Raw genomic sequence first — 21447 nt, forward strand, 5'->3', positions numbered from 1 at the left:
TGAAGTCACTACACATTTAACTGAGGGTTTGCCGTCATCATCAAAAGTCCACCTCTATCAGGGGAGGTAAATGGGTGAGTTGAATGACTATGTAGAATGAATCACCACTCCTGAATCTTTCTTTTTTAAATCTTTGATGTGAGCAAGTTCTGCCATTTTGCAAGCTATAACCCTTCTTAATAATAATAATAATAATAATAATTATAAAATGTGTTGTAGCATAATAATAATAATTATTATTATTATTATTATGCTATAACACATTTTATTAATGAACTGGATCCAGTTTAATTTTGTTTGAGTTAAGACAAACTTTTTGGTGAATGTTAAGCAATACAACAAAGTGGCTAAGAGAGGAAAAGAGGAACATTTGGAGTCACAATGAGTTACATGAGTTTAAATTCTGATTTTATCACTTAACTAGCTCATTGCCGTTGGGCAAGGAGTTACTTAGCTTCTCTGTGCCTTAGATTCCTCAATTGTAGAATGGGAATCCTAACTTCTTAATGTTTTATTATCTTTTTATTTTTTGCCGAAAGCATTTTGATTCATTGTACACAAATGGGGTATGACTTTTAATTTCTATGGTTGTACACACTGGAGATTCACACCATTCATGTAAACATACATATACATTGGGTAATGATATTTGTCTCATTCCACTATCTTTCCTTCCTCAGCCCCCGCCTCTCCCCTCTTTTTTCTCTACACAATCCAATGCGCCTCCATTCTTCCCTTACCCCTCTACACCTTCCCATTATGCATCAGCATCCACTTATCAGAGAAAACATTTGGCCTTTGTTTTTTTTAGGATTGACTTATTTCACTTAATATTTTTCTTTATGGCTGCTCACAGGTTCCCAAAAGTGACCCCTGAGATATCTCAGCTGACCCTAATAGTAGACAGGAATAAAGTCAATTTTTTTTTTTTTTTTTTTTTTTACCACCTTGGTCTTAAGAACCTGGCAGGAAAGAATAATCAAAGCACAGCCATACATGGACTTTGAAAAGTGAAGACAATGATTATTTTAAAGTAACTTGAGATATACACTTTTGTCAGTTCTACCAAAAGTAATGACAGACAGGTAGATATAAAGGAAGAGTTCTTATACAGAGTGTCTGAAAATTATCACAAAAGAATGTCAGTCACAAGTACGTTCTGAGCCAGTTTGAGCCTGATGTCACAGACCTACAAATCTTCCCAATCTCCTACATAAGTGGATTTGATCTGTTTTTCACTGGCATGATTATCTAGCCTCTATATTTATCTCTGAGATTGGTCTAAAAGAAGTTATGTGGCATGTGGAATCCCTAACTTTAGCAAGAGAGTAAATGACAGCTAAAAGAATACTGCTACAAACACAAAAGTCAAGCCAATAAAGACAGTTGTTTTACAGAAATCAGATGACATTAGATATCTTAAGTGAAATCAAGTGGACACCTGTGCTATTATAAAACTAACTATTATGTTTACAATTCTAATAACCCTGCTGATGTTTCTAAAGTCTTAAATGGCCTCCATTCACAAATCAATGACATAATGGACCCCACCTTAAATTTTAATGAGTTACTGTCTTTGGGGTTTTCAGAGACTGGCTGATAATACTAATTGATTTTGTTCTAATTTTTTACAAAAAAAAAAATAGTATTGCTTTACCGTCTTGTTTAATGTTTTCCTGGCATGACCCCTGCACTATGTACATTCCATCAAGTCACCTAACCACTGCCACCATTGACCTTTGGACTTCCATAATGCTAAGTACACTTAACTCTCCATGCTCCACCTGACAGCAGGGACTTTGGGTCACTTCCACTCCCCAGTTTTACCCTCTCTCAGCAGGAAGCAGTCAGATCTAAGTGATGCCCAGTATCCATTAAATAATTTAGTCCAAAGTCCTTGAAGGGGGAATGAAAGGAAACAGAAATGTGAGCAGTGAGAACATGAGGTTAAGGAAGTAATTCTATACAGTGATGCCACTGTACTAGATATGAATGTTTATTAACAAGGAGGCAATGAATGTTTGTAGGCATGGGATAAGAGCGTATCTGGAATCTTCTTTAACTTTATCTGTGACATCAACTTTTGTTAGTGACTTTGGACAAGGCAGCATTAATGTTATAAGATACAAGAGGAGAGATAGCTTCTGGTGCTGATGAATTCCAGAGTGGTTTTAACTTAGTAAAATCAGGATTATTTGAAATAGGTGCACATTTATATAATCAAGTTACCCCACAATCCCAAATTCAAAACAATGAAGTGTCACAAAAGAGATCTAGTAAGGATATAAATGTTACTAACCTTGCTATATAATAAACTGCAAGATCATGATCAACCTTTATTCATAAGTCAATTGACATTCAGATTTAAGAAATGATTAATTCATTTAGGACCGTCATAGGAACTCCATGGTTGTTGATGTTATGGTTTAAATATTGGGTGACCTTTAAAAGCTCATGTGTGAGACAATGCAAGGTTGAAAGGTGAGAAACGATAGTTATGAGAGCTTTAACCCAGTTAGTGTGTTAATCCCCTGGTAGGTGTGATTTATCAACAACTGATAAATCAAGGAGCCAAAAAATGCAATCAAGATATAACTGACCTGAATAGTACTATCAATGAACTTATTCTAATAAATGCATATAGAATATTCTCCCAGTTAGTTAATATACATTCATCTCAAAATTGTATGAAATAGTGACCAAGAAAGACTGAATTCTGGGACATAAAACATACCTCAACAAATTTTTAAAAAGACATAAAACAAAATATATTCTCAATATGTAATGGAAAGAAATCAGAAATGATAATTGAGAGAGCTGAAAAGATCTCCAAATATTAGAAATTAAACAACATACCCCTAAATAATTAATTGAAAAGAAATCTCAAGGAAAAGGAAAACTCATTTTATCTACATAAAATTGAAAATGCAACTTGTACAATTGTGAGATGTAGCAAAGTAATGATTAAAGGAAAAAATCATAGGACTAAATGAATATTTATAAAAAAGAGCGATCTAAAACAAATATCCCAAATTTCCACATTAAGAAAATATGGCAAGACACACACAAAAATTAGGGAATGTTGTGGATAATTCCATACTATTAAAAACATTGAGTGAATAAATAACCTGAACTGCACAAGAAAAGAGAAAATAGCATAAACACTCATTGCCTTTGTATATGCAAAGCAAGAGAACCACACTTGAGGAAAATGTCACATTTCCTTAAAAAATTATATAACGTTTCTACACAATTAAAAAAAATCACACTCCTAATTACTCAATAGTTTTCTGAAAACTCATATCCACACAGACACCTGTATTCAAATGATAAGCAGCTTTATTTGTAAGTGACAAAATATAGAAGCCATTAAGACATTCTTCAATAGCAGGGGTCTATACATAGGTGATATATAAACATAATGAAATACTATTCAATAATAAAAGAAATAAACTGTCATGTATGCAAGCACATAGAAGAAATATCAATGCAAACTGCAAAAATATAAGAAGAAATGGTTAAAAACTCTGCCCTGTGTGATTCCATTTATATGACATTTTGGATAACAAAGACAATGGGGGTGACTCCAGCAACTACATATTCCCCCAACCCACCAACCTCCCGGGTCAAACACCTCAATCATCCTCCCCAGCCCTATGCTCAGTCAATGAATGAAAAAGATAATGACACATGACTGATGGCTTCAAGAAATAGAGAGATTCAACCCACTGCCTTCAGTCAGCCCTTGCAAAACCCACTTACTGAACTGGTAGTCCTGAGGCATACCAGTTAGCAGGAAAGCGATGCTGGAAGCCAACCTAAACTATAATCTGAATGATTAGGTCTGTCTTTAGATGCCTTTCTGAAAAATATAAATGTTTCCTTTCCACAAATGGAAAGGCAAACACATATTAAGGCAATCTATACTGGATACTCTGGTGATCTATCTTAGTCTCTTTTTAATATAAATTTTGTTTTTAAAATGTAGAGAGCTTGGGGAGAATGCTTGTATAATATAAAAACTTGTGCTCTCTAGGGAAATGGTTCTTGGATCATGTGTCATCTTGAGAATTCTTCATAATCTAGCTATTTTCATTCAGGGCACAGAAAGTATAAATTGTTCATAGGGTCAGGATTGATTTATTTTATTTGGCAGTGTGGGAGATAGGTAGAAAAGGATTTAATACATAAATAAATAAGTTACAGAGAAGGAGAGATTCAATAAACTGGTCTAACTGCCATAAAATAACAAATTAAATCATTTCCTAGTGTGCCATTTGCAGGTGAGAAGAAACTATCTAAAATTATGAGGTAGAACATTCAGAGAGGAGTGGAATGTTTGCAAGCTCAGTTCAATATGGTAAAATTGTTAAATATCAAGGCTCAGAAGATTTTCTCTCAATAAACTTGTATCTTTATGCCTTTAGAATATCTTTCTTTCATCTGGTTATTGCAGTGCATGCCTGTAATCCCAGCAGTTTTGGAGGCTGACAGAAATTTGTAAGTTCTAGAGCAGCCTCTGAAATTTAGTGAGACTCTCAGCAACATAGTGAGTCTTGTCTCGAAATATATAAAGGCTGGAGATATAGCTCAGTGGTAAAGCACCCCTGGATTTACTTTTCAGTACCCTACCACCACCAAAGAATTTGTGTTTCATATTAATGCTTGCACTTTATAGGTTTTTTTTTTTTTTTTGCACACTGCTTTAGGATTCAAAAGATGAAAATAACATTTGTAAAAGTTAAAAATGGTATTTCCTTAAACATATAAATTATACAGTATGTTAGATGATAATAAGGCCTTCAGAGAAAAACAAGTCAGGAAAAATAGAGACTACTAGGAGTTGGGGTATTGCTATTATTAGTATTAATAAAAAGGACCAATCAGAAAAATTCTTACTGAGAAGGTGAATGAGCAAAACCCAATTTCAGCAGGTTCCAGGATATCAAGACAGCAGGGAAGGAATGATAATAGATGTTAGTTATTGATTGATACAAGAAAGTATGTATTTTAAAATGCATTTCCATATATTCTTTGGAGTCTCTTTCCCCTGATTAAATCAATAAAGGCAAGGATGTCACCAAAAAAATACATTTCCTATTAGATATTTTTTATCATTAAATTATTTGGTTCAGTTCAGTAATTTATCATTAATCATTAACATTTTTAATAATTCCAACACTTAAAATCTGATTTAGGAAAAATGGTGAATATAGTCCATAGAATACTATGATAATTTAGTTAACAATATCTTTACATTTTTAAATTCATCTGTTATCATGATAGTTTAGACAACTAAAAAAAATTGCATTCAGAGGCCTGATTTCAAATATGAATGGAATCTCTTTACAGTGTTTCTTGAGGGATAATTTGTGTGTATGAGTGTTTAAGTAGAACAATGAAATGATCTGATATGACAAAATTTTAATTTATGTTATAGATGTATGGATTCTGACAACTGTTGCCATTGGGGTAATTTCCATAAATGAGGAAAATCTTATAACAGATTGTTCCAAAATCATATGAATGTGAAGAAATTTCTAACAAAATAACAGTCACTTCTGTCACTTATTTGTTAGCATTACTAACATGTATGATGTTAGCAGCTAAATTCTACTCGTTGTTCTAATGTATTTATGTGTGCCTTTTACTTTCTGTTCAGACTACTTTCTCCTAAGAATATTTTATCTCATTTTTTTTCTCCAAGGCCTACTTTAGACTCCAAATTTCTCCCGTACACTTCTTTAGATATTATTACAAACTAGTTTTATTTGTCCTTATATGTCTATTTTTATTTATGTATATGCTTTCCTGTTATATGTTTTGAAGTTTGCAAATAATTACATGCACTATCATGTAATGCCAAACCAATCATGAAAATGTAAATATTTTATGCATTTGATGATGAAGCTATCCAGGAAGGAAATTTTCCCTGGAGATATACCTTAATACTAGATTTCCAATGTACTAGCTGTATGAACATGATTTTATTTCTTAATTTCACTGTCTCAATATATGTTAGATGTGGAAAATAATTATCTATTTATTAATATCTCTTTAATTGCATGTTAGTTGGACATTTGAATATTCTCATGATGGGGAAATACATACCACCTATAATTTGTGTCAATGCTACTTTGTGATTCATTATGCTTTTGAAATTTACCAACTATCGCTTTTCTTCTTAGTCCAGGGCGGAACTCAAAATCGTAGATGTTTTCGATCTCTATTTTAGACAAAGAGCAAAAAGAACTAGAAGCAGATGGAGAGAAATGTTATTAATGGCCATTCTCCCTTGTAATATTCATGTACTGATTTACACATCTAATCTTTTAATTTTTCCCCAGCTCATTATCTTATCTCTGAGACTCCTTCTTATGTATCTAGTGTGCATTTTGTTTTGTTTTACTTCTTCCACTTCATTCAACTTCCTAAATCCACATTTATATATTGTTCTTTGTCTCTACATTCATGTGTCTTGCTATTCATTTTACTTGGTCCATTCTCAGAACCACAACCTCAGAGGAGAACTGCAGTGGCTTACTACACACGCTGTCAGACAGGTCTAGTTGATTTGGTATTGGGGTACAAGGCAGAAAGATTGGTGTGACAGCAGATATTGAAGTAATGCAAATACTAGAAAGAGTAAATGGAATTACGTCCTGTGCATCATTTTCACTTACTTGAACCTGGATCTCAACCATGAAAGTAAAGGAGACAAGAATCCTGCATTTGGGATTTCTTGAATATAATAGTGAAGCCATCCTAGTCCTGTAGGTGGAACATGGCTCTGTGTGTACGTGTGTGTTTTTTAAGTAAGAATGCAAACTATTGCATTTCATATAATAGGTATATCTTTGTTTGGTTATGCAAAATTGTTGAGTTTTATTGAATTCAACTTCTTTAATTGAACAGGAAAATAACATGTTATCCCAACTCCTGTGTGTTCTCAAGAAAGCAAAAATATTTTTCTCTATTCAGATTTCTTTAATTTTGTTTTATAAAAATTTTCTTGTATTCACATAAACAGAATGGAAAATTACTACCCTTGTATGGATTATTCTTCAGTGCAATTGCAAATTTATGTGTTAATTCTCTGCCTACATATTCTGAAAACACAATCTATTATTCTTCCTGACATAATCATCTTTAAAAGAGCAATGGGTATTATTGCTCTCCTTAATAAATCACTTTGTTAATGTAAGCTTGACACTAGTTATCACTGTCATTTTTCTGTTGAGATTATTATTGTTTACTATCCAGAATTGGTAAATGTCAGAAGGTTGTAATGCGGAACCACACAAGATTGACAGCATTCATCCTAGCAGGTTTGACTGATGACCCAGAATTGAAGGTCGTGTTATTTGTCTTCCTGCTTCTTACCTACTTGCTGCGCATTTCTGGCAATCTGATCATCATCGCACTCACCCTGGTGCATATGGACCTGAAGACCCCCATGTACTTTTTCCTTCGGAATTTCTCCCTCTTAGAAATTTCCTAAACTACTACCTGCATCCCTAAATTTCTGGCGACTATGGAATCTGGGGACAAGACCATTTCCTATGCCAGTTGTGCTACCCAAGTGTTTTTTGCCTTCCTCCTTGGAGCATCAGAATTTTACTTTCTGGCAGCTATGTCCTGTGACTGCTACGTGGCCATCTGTAAGCCCCTGCATCACATGACCATCATGAACAGCAATGTTTGCATTCAGCTGGTCCTCAGTTGTTGGCTTGCTGGCTCTTTTGTCATCTTCCCACCACTGGTCTTAGGTCTAAATATTGACCTCTGTGCCTCCAACGTTGTTGACCATTTCTACTGTGACACTACACCCTCATGCAGAACTCCTGCACAGATACAGGGCTCCTGGAGATGATGGGATTCATCTCAGCTTTGGTGACACTCCTGGTCACATTGGTCATGGTGATCATATCCTACACCTGTATCACCCTGATCATTCTAAGAAGCCCTTCAACCAGTTAGAGGCAAAAGGCTTTTTCCATATATTCTTCTCAAAGATCATGATATCTCTTTCCTATGGCAGCTGCATCTTCATGTATCTTAAACCTTCGATCAAACAAAGAATATCTTTTTCCAAGGGAATTGCAGTGCTCAATACCTCAGTTGCTCTACTTCTGAACCCATTCATCTATAGCTTACGGAATCAACAAGTGAAAAAAGCCTTTGTCAATCTGATGCACAGGTTGTCTCCTCAAAGAAATGAGTATTCTACTTCCTTACCCATAGGATATGAATAAAAGAGGCTCAGGTAGCATCAGCAGCTTCCAAATGATAGTTTCCCCTTTTACTTTGTATTTCATTGCTCTGAAATTCATCTTTTTGTCTTCTGAAAAATATATTTTCTCAAAACTTTGGTCTAAAATGCTAATCTCAATTAAAGCTGCCTTTTAATATTTGACTTTGCTTTCCCACTTCTCTTAGTTTTTTTTCCTATGGACATATGAAAATATTGAGCTTCCACTTTCAATGTCTCTTTTGTCTTTTAAGAAATGCAATTAAAATTTTCTTCCATTTAAAATTGTATTTGATATATGACCAATTGAAACCAATTTAGAACTAATTTATTTTTTATGCTTCCAATTAATTGATGTACATTGTAATTAAGTAATTAAGAGAAAATTGTAACAGAGTTCTTGATGTTCCCTTTTGAGCACTGTTTATCTTTGAAGTGTATATTTAAGTGTGTTAGATGTGTGTCTATATTCGCACATACATATGAGTATGTGCATATTATCTAAAGGAACAAATCACTTAGTGTTCAGATAAAGACTTTAAATTTATAATGATGTTTATCACGGTTAAAAGAAGATGTGATAAACTTACTGGTTTGTTTTGGAACTCAAAAATGAAATGTAATACTTATTTGAGGTTCTTCTCAAACTTCCTCTGATTAACTTGGGATATTCCTAAAGCAAATTCTAAATGATTTGTGAATCATTGTGAAATAAGAACAATGCTAATTCTGCTTTGTTTTCACATATTATTTGTCTGATATATGTGCCAGATCTATGTGTACATAACAGAGATATGCAGATTGGTATAGTTATAAACATACCTCCTGCCACTGAAACCAAGATAATAGAAGATTAAAGTTCTAGCTTAGAGTATTTTAGCTTTGGACCAAATCTATTAGGGGATTCTGAAATTTAAGTTTTGTGCAATAACCACAATTATTCAAAAATTAAATATAGTAGAGAATATTTTCAAACACACACATCTAATTTCATGATTTTTTTCAATAAGCTTCTGTATATTAGATCAGATCGTTCTCTTTCATTTCTATTTTTTGAAACTGTGAATCTTGGTAGCAACAAAGTATACTTATTTGAAAATAGCACCCAAAGAGATAGAATAAAATATAACCAGGGAGAAAAATCAGCATTGGATATAATTAGCTAATTATACAAGTTTCTTCAGAATTCATAGAATGAATTGAATCTTAGAAGATATTAGGTTAAAAATGTGATTTCAGGAAAATCATATTTAAGCAATTCATTATAAATTGTTTTTCTCACTTATCGATTTACACTAGAGCATTATCTAATGTTTAGAATTTTAAGACACCAAATTATAAATGTGTACACACATACATGTATGTACACATATACACACTTATGTATAAATATTTTGTAGCAATGTAATGAAACTAAAGCCTAAGGGGTACTCTCAATAGAAACTTAATTTTGATTCTGTTATGTATCAGTGAGGGTCGGTCTGCTTAAACCAATACCATACAAGTTAAACGACTTGGTTAGCTGTCATTTATTCTGAAATACTTCTTGTATTAACTTTTCTGAGACCTCTAATCATCCAGTTCAAATATCATTTTTCTTAAGTAACTGATTTGTCATTTCAAGGCAGAGTTATCACTCAGCTGTCTCTGCTACTTAATTCATAACACTGGTTTTTTTTTTTTTTTTTAGTAACTCAGTGGAACCTATCCCATGAATCTCATTCTAATTTACCATTTGATTTACCCATAAAATTAACTATTTGAATTAACTTCTTTTAAAATAGATTCTAATAGTTTTAATCATCCATTCTGATTATGCATCCAGCCAGGTTTTGTTCGCTCATCAAATAAATCTTCCTGAGTTGAAATAAAATATTTAAAGTGGAAGACCTTTACTTATTATTCAAAAATTTTTTTTCAATAGGTTTGGATTAGGCAGTGGGGAGTGGAGGGAGGGAAGGGGGGGTAGGAAGGATGGTAGAATGAAGTGGACATCACTACCCTATTGCATAGGTGACTACATGACTGATATGACTCTACATCATGTACAACCAGAAAAATGAGAAGTTATACTCCATTTATGTAAAATGTGTCAAAATGCATTCTAATGCCATGTATAAGTAACTAGAACAAATAAAAATACATATGAATGAATAAAATGTGAAAATATAAGTAAAATTTTGTAAGAAAACATATAAATGTATATAATGTCACTATAGAAGAAAAGGAAAACTGTCAGAATGTTCACTCATAAAACAAATATCTCAAAATTTTGGTTTGTAAAATAGTAATATTTCTTTTATAATTTTACTAAGTCAATAAGTAATTTAACATTATGTTAGCCATTAGTCTATGTTCAGACTCTTAATGATTGTATCATTTACACATAAAATAAATTCTAAGCAGAAGTTTGAAGTGTTTTTCTGAATAATCCAAAATATAATTTTCTAAATTTTATATTACTTATCCTTATTGCTCTGTTCTCCCAAACATGTCATAATTCCTATATTTATATATTCTTATAAATTTAAATCCATTTTCTAAAGCTGGTCATAACTTGAAATTTTTACTAACAAATTCTCTGTTTACTAATTTATTTATTGAGCCAATTTTACATTCCATTCACAGTATTATTTATTGAAAGCTTACCTGAGATTTCTATTGCAGTCAAAATACTTGAAATATTCTGGCTTTTGTATCAGAGTGAACATGAATTTGTAAGTATTCCCTGTATTTTTATTTTTTTCAAGGAATTGATGAATTGGTATTAGTTCTTCCTTGAAGTTTGTAGAATTCATCTTCAAAACCATCTTATCTTGGGCTTTTCTGTTTTGGGGGAATTTTTGATCACTACTTACATTTCTTTATTTGTTATTAGTGTGTTCAGGCTATTCTTGATCCATTCTTGGTAGGGTATATATTTCTGGGAATCTATCCAGTTCCTCTAGGTTATTTAATTTTGGGGCATGAAATTTGTCATGATAGTCCATTATGATTCTGTTACTTCTGAGGCATCTGTCATAATGTTTCTTCTTTCATTTCTTATTTTATTAATTTTAGTTTTCTCTCCTTTTATTCTGTATGAGACTGGACTAGGATTTGTTGATTTTGTATTTTGAAGAATATAACTCTTGTTGAGATAAAGTGAAAAATCATACACATTCACTGAAGGTAGAAGGAAACCGACAAATCCTTCCTTGTGATTCAACAGAATTATTCTTTACAAAATGACGAAAGTTCTCACTTATTTTACTAAAAGTTTAATAAAAATTCAATAAACGTATCAATGAGATTTTTCTTATGCATGTAGGTATAATACACTACATATGAAAAAGTAATAAAGCAATATTGCCTAAAGAATTTGTTAAGAAAATAAATTCTACAATTAACTACAATTATTGGGCATTGAATATTTAATGAAAATATCAAATTGTAGGAATATTAATAATTAGATTAAATGGAATAGATTGAAAATATTGATATAGATTATATTACATATGAAATTTTGCATATAATAAAGCTAGAAGATCACAGGCATTATATAAACTTTTAAATGCATATCACAGGGCAAATTGAAAAGCAATTTGGAAAGATAAAGATACCTCATTTCTTAAGCCATATATAAAAATTGACTCCAAATGACTTAAGGATTGAAATGTGAAAAATGAAATAGACAGTATTAAAAGAAAATGTGAGTGAATCTCTTTCTGATTTATTCCCTGATACATAGAACATAAGACCTTATTTATTTATGGACTATGATCTGAAGTTTTGATGTATACCTTTTGAATTATTTAAATAAGGGAAAACACATATATCTCCTCAGAGATTTTTCATTTGTTAATGGTGAAAACATTCAATATCCTTTCTTTCAGCTTTTTGAAATATACAGTATATTGTTGATATCTACTTTCATACTACTGTTCAATTACAATGAATATCTTACTTCTATCTAAATGTATCTTAATTCCCAATGATAAACCAGGCCTCATTCCTTCTTCTTCCTTATTCTACCCAGTTCTGTTACTATCATTCTACTCTTAGATTTTATGAAACAGATTTTTTCTTGTTTTTATCTTTATTTCTTTCCCTTTGTTTTTCTTTGCTGTTGATTTCTTTGAGTTTCTTACATAGTGTGGATATTAATCCCTTGTCACACATGAGCTTTACAAAAAACTCTCCCATTAAGAAAAGCCAAGGACAGGATGGTTTCACTGCTAAAAGACAGCAAACATTTGAAGAAGAATTAATACTTTTTTTCTGAAATTATTTCAAAAAATATAGAAAATGAAATTCTCACAAAATTATTCTATGAGGCCACCATTACTCTAATACCAAAGCCAGATGAGGACACACACACACACACACACACACACACACACACCACACAGAAAAGTATATGCTAATGTTCTTGATAAATACAGATTCTAAATTCTTGACAAAATTCTAAAAAACTGAATCCAATTGTACACTAAAAAATGATTTGTCATGATTAAATATTATTTCAACATGTGAATTGATAAATGTAATACACTATGTCATCAGAATGAAGGACAAAAAAATGATTATTTCAATACATACAGAAGAGACATTTGATAAAATTTATTATCCCTTGATGATGACAACTCTGAACAAATTAGGTTTTGAATGAAACTAACCCAACATAATAAAGGCTGTGTATAACAAGCCAAGGAGCTGACATCATACTGAACTGGGAAATGCCGAAAGCTTTCTAAGTTCTGGAACAAAATGCCTACTTCACCAATGTTATCAACATGGTACTAGAAGTCCTAATCAGAGCATTCTGCAATGAAGGAAGTAAAGCGCATCCAAATTAAAAAGGAGGAAGTCAAATTGTCTATGTTTGCAGATGACATGATCTTCAGAAAGATTTCACCAAGAGACAATTGGAAGTAATAAGTGAATTCAGCAAAATTGCAGAATATAAAATCAATATATAATGTCAGTTGCATTTCTATAAGTCATGTACAAATTATCTAAAAATCAAGAAAATCACCCTTTTGACAATAGTTAGAAAAATATGAAATACATAGGAATAATCTCACATTTAAAATGAAACATTACAGAAAGAAATCCAAGATGAAAGACTCCAAAAATAAAAAAGATATTCCACGTTTTTGAATTAGAAGAATCAAAAGTTAAGATGTCCATATTACCCAAAGGGATCTATGGACTCAATGCAAGTTCTATCAAAATACCAGTGACATTCTTCAAAGAACTAGGGAAAAAAATCCTAAAACTCACATTCAACTACAAAAGACCCTAAATAACCAAACCACTCTTGAGCAAAAAGAATATAGCAGGAGGCATTACATTACCTGCTTTCAAAATATATTACAAAGCTATAGTAATCAAAAGAGCATAGTATTGGCATAAAAACAGACATATAGTCCAGTGGAATAGAACAGAAATCCTAAAAGCAAACCCACACATCTATGGTACTGTTTTATGACAAAGGTGCTAAGAACGTGCATGGGAGAAAGGATAAACTTCTCACTAAACAGTGCTGGTAAAATTCAATATACAAATGCTGAGGAATGAAGCTAGATCCCACCTCTCACCAGTTCTAAAAACTAACTCAAAGAGAAGAAAATACCTAATGTGAAACCTGAAATTATGAAACTACTGGAAGAAAATAAAGGGGAATTTTTAAGTCATTGAAATGGGCAAGGATATTTAGACAAGGCCTTAAAAGCACAGGACACAAAAGCAAAAACCAGGCAAAAAAAAGAATGAAATTATAATAATAAAAAAAAAGCTACATAACAATGAAATAGTCAATATGTTGGATATCTCTTCATTTTTGATAAAAGAAAAAGTTTTCTAGTTGTTAAACAGATTACAAGCACAATAAAAATGATGGACACATTTGAATACACAAAAGTAAACTTTTTAGTACACATACATAGATACAACCTCATAAACAAAATCAAGTCATGGTCAAACGTAGAGGAAATATTATAATGTATCAAATATAAAAAGATGATTTTAATGATATATAAACAACTTAAAATGTATAACATAATGAAAACTTGATAAAGAAGATTAGCTAAAGACAGACAATTCATAATTATGGATCATGAATTCATAATTCACAATTTCTATATGAATTATAGGAAATGGCTGTTTGATTTGTGAAGTAATATTCAATCCCACATATAATTAGAGAAATTCAAAGTAACATGTATTCTCAGTTACCATGTCTAACCCTTAAGGTAGTCAACATTTTGTAACTATAAAAACCTACTCTATTGTTAAGGTTGATGGGAAACAAGAACCTTAATAAAATACTGTTGATGGGAATTGAAATACAGTGTAGAAAATGATTTGACATTGCTATTTGAAAATGAATGGGGTTTGCTTTAAGAATTTATACTGTATTATGTAATTCATGTTTATTAAACTTTTTAAATGAAAATACATATGCCCCATTTCATTTATTGTCAAAATTCGAAACAATCTTTTAGCCAAATATGAAAGTGTATAAATTAACTATGACACATCCTTATAAAGAAGGACTATTCAGCCATTAATAAATTTGAAATAATTCCTGAATTCATGTGGTGTGTTTGTCAGGATATTGTTGGTTGGTGAACAAACCAAAAAGAAACAGGTATCTGTAATATGACATATTTAGCCGGAGGTCAATTTGTTTGCAAGAGGCTATATTTTTCCATCTTATAGTCATGCTTTTCATTTCAAAAATGAATAAAAATGCAGTCTGTAAAAAATAAAAAAATAATTAAAGAAAAAATATTCTTTCTCTCTACTTCTGAATCCTTAACTATGTATCTGGGACTGGTGTGTGGTGGTAGGAAATCAACTAGTAGAGCAACATTCACAGAATTCTTTGGAAGCATAATTCGAACATGTAAAAGTGTGTGTGTGTGTGTGTGTGTGTGTGTGCAGAAAACACTTCTATAATTCACAATTTGGAAATCCCTTAGGAAATGATATTCTGGGATATCAGTTATCCTGAGAATTCATTGTTCTTGTTAGATATTCTCCTGTAAGACAGAAGACATAAATCATTTTCAGTATCATGATGGTTAATTTATCACATTTAACAAGGGGTACAATACTTCAGATAAGTGGGTTATAGTAAATTTTGGAAAAGAAGGTAATTTGATAAATTTCTTAACAACAGGTAATGTATGAGTCAAAAATAATATATCTAAAATAACATTTAAATCAAACATATGTTTTATGTAGAATTAAGTGCCTAGGGAGAAAAATAAGTCATCAGTACTCTCTGCTCACCAGGACGATGAGTTAAGTATGATAGCACAGAAGGTTTGCCCAAATGAGTGAGCACAAATCTGTGTTAAACTGTTAAGTGGTTAGTGTTTTAACTAGGATCCTCATGTTAGCTTTTGGATACTGGTTAAAGATTATAGGTAAGATAAATATAATGATTTAAAATTTACAATTTTTATGTGATATATACTATTTTCAACAAAACAGCATGAACTTGCAGTTATTGGATGGTGATCAATGACCTATGTTCTTTTCCCTCACAGATGTGTTGTACAGATACATGGTAAGTGTGATTGTGAATTAGGACAAATCAATAATTTGATATGAATAAATTCTAGTTTACTATATGATTAAACATTGATATCAGTGTTGCCATTGTGATGATTCATTGTAAATGAAATTATTTTATAATATATAATTTTACAATCATTTGAATATAGCAAAGAACTATGCACATGGGTCACTGCTCTTTCCAATGATTTATGCTTTTATTAGACACCATTAAATAGGGGAACTCTAAACACTGTTTCCAACCAAATTATATTGGAGTCATTGCTTTTCTTTGACTTATACTGCTTCATCTGTCTAGCATATCTTGTCTCATCTGTTCATCTCCTTCTAAGACCCATCTAAAGATCCATACTCAGATATCTCCTTCTTTAAATTCCTGTAGAGAACACTGGGAAGACGTCTCATTTTTGGTTAGCTCTTGATTCTTTTATGTTTATTTTTATATGGATTCTGCTGTCTTAACAGTGATGCTTTAGATGTTGAAGATATTTCCATTAATGTTCTCAATGCAAAAAAATTTTACATAGCAACCATTTAAAATAGGTTTAATATTTTGTTATGATCATAAAAACACCTAAGAAAGAATTTTCTGTAGGAGTAGCACTAATTCTTTTTGGAAGTATTATCCATAATTCAGATTCTAGTTAAAATTTATAAAAACCTGAGTAAAAGTTTTTAGAAAATGGTGTAAAGTCAGGACTTCTGACAATAACCTCTATGAATCTGACTCTGCTCTGAATGCAAGCCTGGACACTTTTTAAAATGTTTAATCTCATTTGTCTCACATAACACATGCAGAGCATCAAGAATGGTAATTGTTGTATAGTTCTCAATGGACACAAGATTATATTTATTGACTTAGTAGTTTGTTTACCTGACATTTGACATCATTATGTTGGTAAGGCTATACATGCTATCCAAAGTTGTCTGAACTACAGTTCAACCACTGAGTGTAATTTTGAAATTTATCTCTTAATTGTTCCCCCCTCTAGATCATGCTGACTTAAAGTATACTCATGATTGTAGTCTACACTTTATGGAATCAACAAAGTGGTATGTTACAATAAAGAAGAAAATTCTTGTTTTAAAAGTTCTTCACTTATTACTCCTTTATATATACATATTTATAAAATTATCTTTCTTTATTTTAATCATTCAATTTTTCCTTAAGCTCATTTCCCTAACTTTTAAAAAATATAATTTTTCTTTAGGTTTCTATGACCACTTCTTTCTCTTCACATTGTGTTTCTCTTCTCATAGTACATCACAAACATGCTTTTATATTTATTTGATTACAAAAACCATTATTGTACATTTCACATCATTAGATCCTATCAGGTTTCAAACTATAACTAGAGGAAAAATGTTAGTTTTTGCTATCTATAACAGCATTACCAAATTGTTCATAATGAAAATGTATTGGGAAGGGAGTAGTATCTGGTATAAGTGTCATCAGAGATGAGGAGTTGGAAATTCTCCCAAGAAAAGCAAATAGATTCTTTCCCTGTTTATTTGGAAATATCTGAGGACCACTTGTATCAATAAGCATAACAGTCACTAAATAATCAGGCATGTTATACCTTCATAGACTCAGTAAAACAGGATAGTTGGACACATTCTGGTTACTTACCTATATTAGATTTGTTTCTCACAATGTGTATTTTAAATGCCAGATATAGATTGTTGTATATTTCGTTCTACTTTACAAGATCTTAATCAAGAACAGACATGCCATCTCAGATCTTAGATATTATGGAAAAAGGCACATTCTCCAAGCTTGCTGGGTCTTCTAAAAATTCATATGATCAATACTCACTGCATTTATACAATTTTAATTTTGTTAGAATATATAAAATTTTAATTTTCTGTCTAGGCATTCTGAAAATACAAACTATTATCTTACCAGAATACTACCTATAAGCATGAATGAGCATTGCATAACTACCTGAAACATAATTTTGCTAACTGTAACAGCTTATCGCTGTTATTAAATAGAGCTTCCCCCCTACATCCACCATTCAGACCTGATAAAACAGAGAGGATGGTTATGGGAAACCATTCGGGGGTGACAGTGTTTTTCATGGTTCAAATGATGATCCACATTTGAGAGTTGTGTTATTTGTTTTCCTGCTTCTCAATTATTTGATAGGCATTGCTCTGACCTGGTCATTTCTGCACTTATCCTCTGGAAATTCACTAGACTCTCATATATATTTTTCTTCTTAGAAATTTCCTACACTGTTACATGTATCTCTAAAGTTTCATTTATTATGGCTACAGGAAAAAAAACACTTCCTATAAATATTGTGTCACTCAAATGATAATTTGCTTGAAATATTAGCTAAAGTCAGAAATAAAAAATTATAAATATCAAGCCAGGCATGGTGGCCCATGCCTGTTAATTTCAGGGGTTTGGGAGGCTGAAGCAAGAGGATCCTGAGTTGAAAGCCAGTATCCTTAACTTACCAGGCCCTAAGCAATTCAGTGAGAACCTATCTCTAAATAAAATACAAAAAGGGCCTGGGGATGTTACTCAGTGTTTAAGAGTCTCTGAGTTCAATCCTGGTACAAGAAAAAAAAAAAAAAAAAAAAAAAAAAAAAAAAAAAAGAAAGAAAGAAAAAGAAAAAGGAAAGAAAAATAAAAGAAGAAAAAATCAAATATTTGAAGAGGGATTATGGATAAAGCATTTGAAATATTGGTTACAGGTTAACACTAATCAATTGAGGAGCTACATTTGAAATGACTATCAGGAGTCCTATAAACTGATAAGTAGGACCTGCTCAGGTCTGCACAAGGAAAGGACCTCTCAGTGTTTTTAAAAACATGATGAATGAATTGGAGGATGTGTTCATTGTTATGATCTCTAAGATGATTTGAGAAATATTTGTGAATTGGTAAGTTTCTGAAAATGGAACTTTATATAGCTAAAAAGGAAAAAGTAACTTCTTATTTGTGATGTTAGTTTTTTCACTTTCTGTAAATTTATTAGGACAAAAGAGAAATGAAGAATCAATCAGTGGAGATAGAGTTCATTTTGCTTGGACTGACAGATGACCCTCTGCTACAAATTGTGATATTCTTGTTTCTATTTTTCAATTATATTTTGAGCCTGATGGGGAACTTCATCATCATCATCCTCACCCTGCTGGATCCCCGCCTCAAGACTCCAATGTATTTCTTCCTCAGAAATTTTTCCTTCTTGGAAGTTTCGTTCACAACAGTCTGCATTCCACGGTTCTTGATAAGCATTCTCACTGGAGACAAAACAATTTCCTACAATGCTTGTGCAACTCAATTATTCTTTTTTTTCCTCTTAGGGGTTACAGAGTTTTACCTCTTGGCTGCCATGTCCTATGACCGCTATGTGGCCATCTGCAAACCTCTGCATTACCCAGTCATTATGAACAGCAGAGTGTGCTGCCAGCTGGTGCTCAGCTCCTGGGCAACTGGGTTCTTAATTATCTTTCCCCCTTTGCTCTTGCTACTCAAACTGGATTTCTGTGCTTCCAAAGTGATCGATCACTTCCTGTGTGAATCTTCTGTCCTGCAGAACTCTTGCACAGATACACATTTCATAGAATTGATGGCTTTTGTCTTAGCTGTGATGACACTTGTCCTCACATTGTTATTGGTGGTCCTCTCCTACACCTACATCATCAAAACCATTCTCAAATTCCCTTCTGCTCAGCAACGAAGGAAGGCCTTTTCCACCTGTTCCTCACACATGGTAGTTGTCTCTATTACTTATGGCAGTTGTATCTTTATGTACATGAAGCCATCAGCAAAAGACAGGGTGACTTTAATTAAAGATGTAGCTGTGCTCAATACCTCTGTTGCGCCTTTACTCAACCCTTTCATTTACACCCTGAGGAACCAACAGGTGAAAGAAGCTCTCAAGCAAAGGTTTTGTTCCTTTAAAAAAAAAAACCAAGACAAATTTTAGACATAAATAACAGGATGTTGGCACATGAATGATGAAATTCAATATGATTATCTGTTATATTAGTTTGAATCTATGCTGTTTCTTCCCTTGACTATTTAGCTCTTACTAGGTTAACTAAGTCTAATGCTCCTTTCTATGTGAGTAGATCTTTCTAATCTCTAGGAATAGGCTGCCTTCTTCAATTCAGAATATTAAATTCTATTTTTACCTAAAAATGTCTATTCTCTTAAAGGGTAGTTTTGTATATTGAATGCTTTTTGCAATCGAACCTTCCTGGATATACTTAAATAGTTTGATATATGTGTTAATTGCTAAGCATTTCATCTGTTCTTAAGCATTTTGCATTGTCATCGTTGTCAGAGACATACAACATGAACGTTTATTACCATGGCATTTATACCATGCCATTTTTGTTCCTACAGCTTTGTAGTATAGTTTAACATCTGTTATTGCAATGCTTCCTGTTTCACTCTCTTTGCTAAGCATTGCTTTGGCTATTCTGGGTCTCTTATTTTTTGAAATTATTTTCACAATTGCTTTCTCTATTTCTATGAAGACCATTGTGATATTTTAATAGGAATTAATTGAATGTTTAATTCTTTTGGTAGCATGACCATTTTGACAATATTTATTCTGCCTTTTCAACAACATGGGAGAAGTTTCCATCTTCTAAGGTTTTCCTTATTTTCTTTCTTTAGTGTTCTGTAGAGGTCTTTTACCTCTTTTGTTATATTGATTTCTAAATATTTTATTGTTTTTGAGACTCTTTTATGGGGTAGTTTTCATAATTTTTCTTTTAGAGGATTCATCGCTTTTGAATAGAAATGCATTAGGTTTATGGGTGTTGATTTTATATGCTGATACTTTGCTGAATTCTTTTATTAGTTCTAGAAGTTTTTTGGTGAAATTTTTGAATCCTCTAAATATAGAATCATGTCATTGACAAATAGTAATAGTTCTTTTCCTATGAATATCCCTTTAATTTCTTTCATCTGTCTAAGGTTTCAAGGACTATGGTGAATAGATGTGATGAATAAGGGCCTCCCTGTCTTGTTCCAGTTTTTAGAGGGAATGCTATTCAATTTTTCTCCATTTGGAATGATATTGGCTTTGGGCTTAGCACAGATAACCTTTATAATTTTTTGTTCCTACTATTCCTGTTTTTTTCTAGTGTTTTGAACATGAAGGGTACTGTATTTTATCGAATGTTTTTTTCTGCGTCTATTGAAATGATCATATGATTCTTAAAGTTAAATCTATTGATGTGATGAGTTACATTTATAGATTTCCAGATGTTGATTGAACCAACCTTGCATCCCTGAGATGAACTCCACTTGATCATGGTGCACTATCTTTTTAACATGTTTTGTATGTGATTTGCCAGAATTTTGTTAAGAATTTTTACATCTATGTCCATCAGGGATATTGATCTGCAGTTTTCTTTGCTTGATGTGTCTTTATCTGGTTTTGGTACCAGGGTGACACTAGCTTCATAGGATGAGTTTGGGAGCATTCCCTCCTTTTCTATTTTGTGGAATACTTTGAGGAGTATTGCTATTAATTCTTCTTTGAAGGTCTTGTAGAACTCAGCAGAGAATCCATCTGGTCCCGGGCTTCTTGGTTGGAAAGCTTTAGATTGCATCTTCTATTTCATTGATTGAAATTGATCCGTTTAAATTGTGT

The 21447-nt window shown here is 32.2% G+C and overlaps 1 protein-coding gene and 1 pseudogene across 2 annotated transcripts in view; both read left to right on the top strand.

Moving 5' to 3' along the window:
- The first annotated feature begins 7288 nt into the window (after positions 1 to 7288).
- On the top strand, positions 7289 to 8255 carry LOC306662278 (olfactory receptor 6C74-like; annotated as a pseudogene). The gene has a single exon. The product of its transcript is annotated as an olfactory receptor 6C74-like (transcript).
- Positions 8256 to 18822: 10567 nt separating this feature from the next.
- The window catches only part of LOC306662396 (olfactory receptor 6C6-like), a gene marked incomplete at both ends in the record, with an annotated part of 61186 nt that continues 58561 nt past the window's right edge, over positions 18823 to 21447 (top strand). The window contains one exon of the mRNA XM_079142048.1: positions 18823 to 19701. Within this exon, the coding sequence (XP_078998174.1) occupies positions 18823 to 19701 (879 nt within the window). The remainder of the gene's footprint in view (positions 19702 to 21447) is intronic.

This window comes from Sciurus vulgaris, assembly GCF_902686455.1.
Source record: "Sciurus vulgaris genome assembly, chromosome: 5".
Lineage (NCBI taxonomy): Eukaryota > Metazoa > Chordata > Mammalia > Rodentia > Sciuridae > Sciurus > Sciurus vulgaris.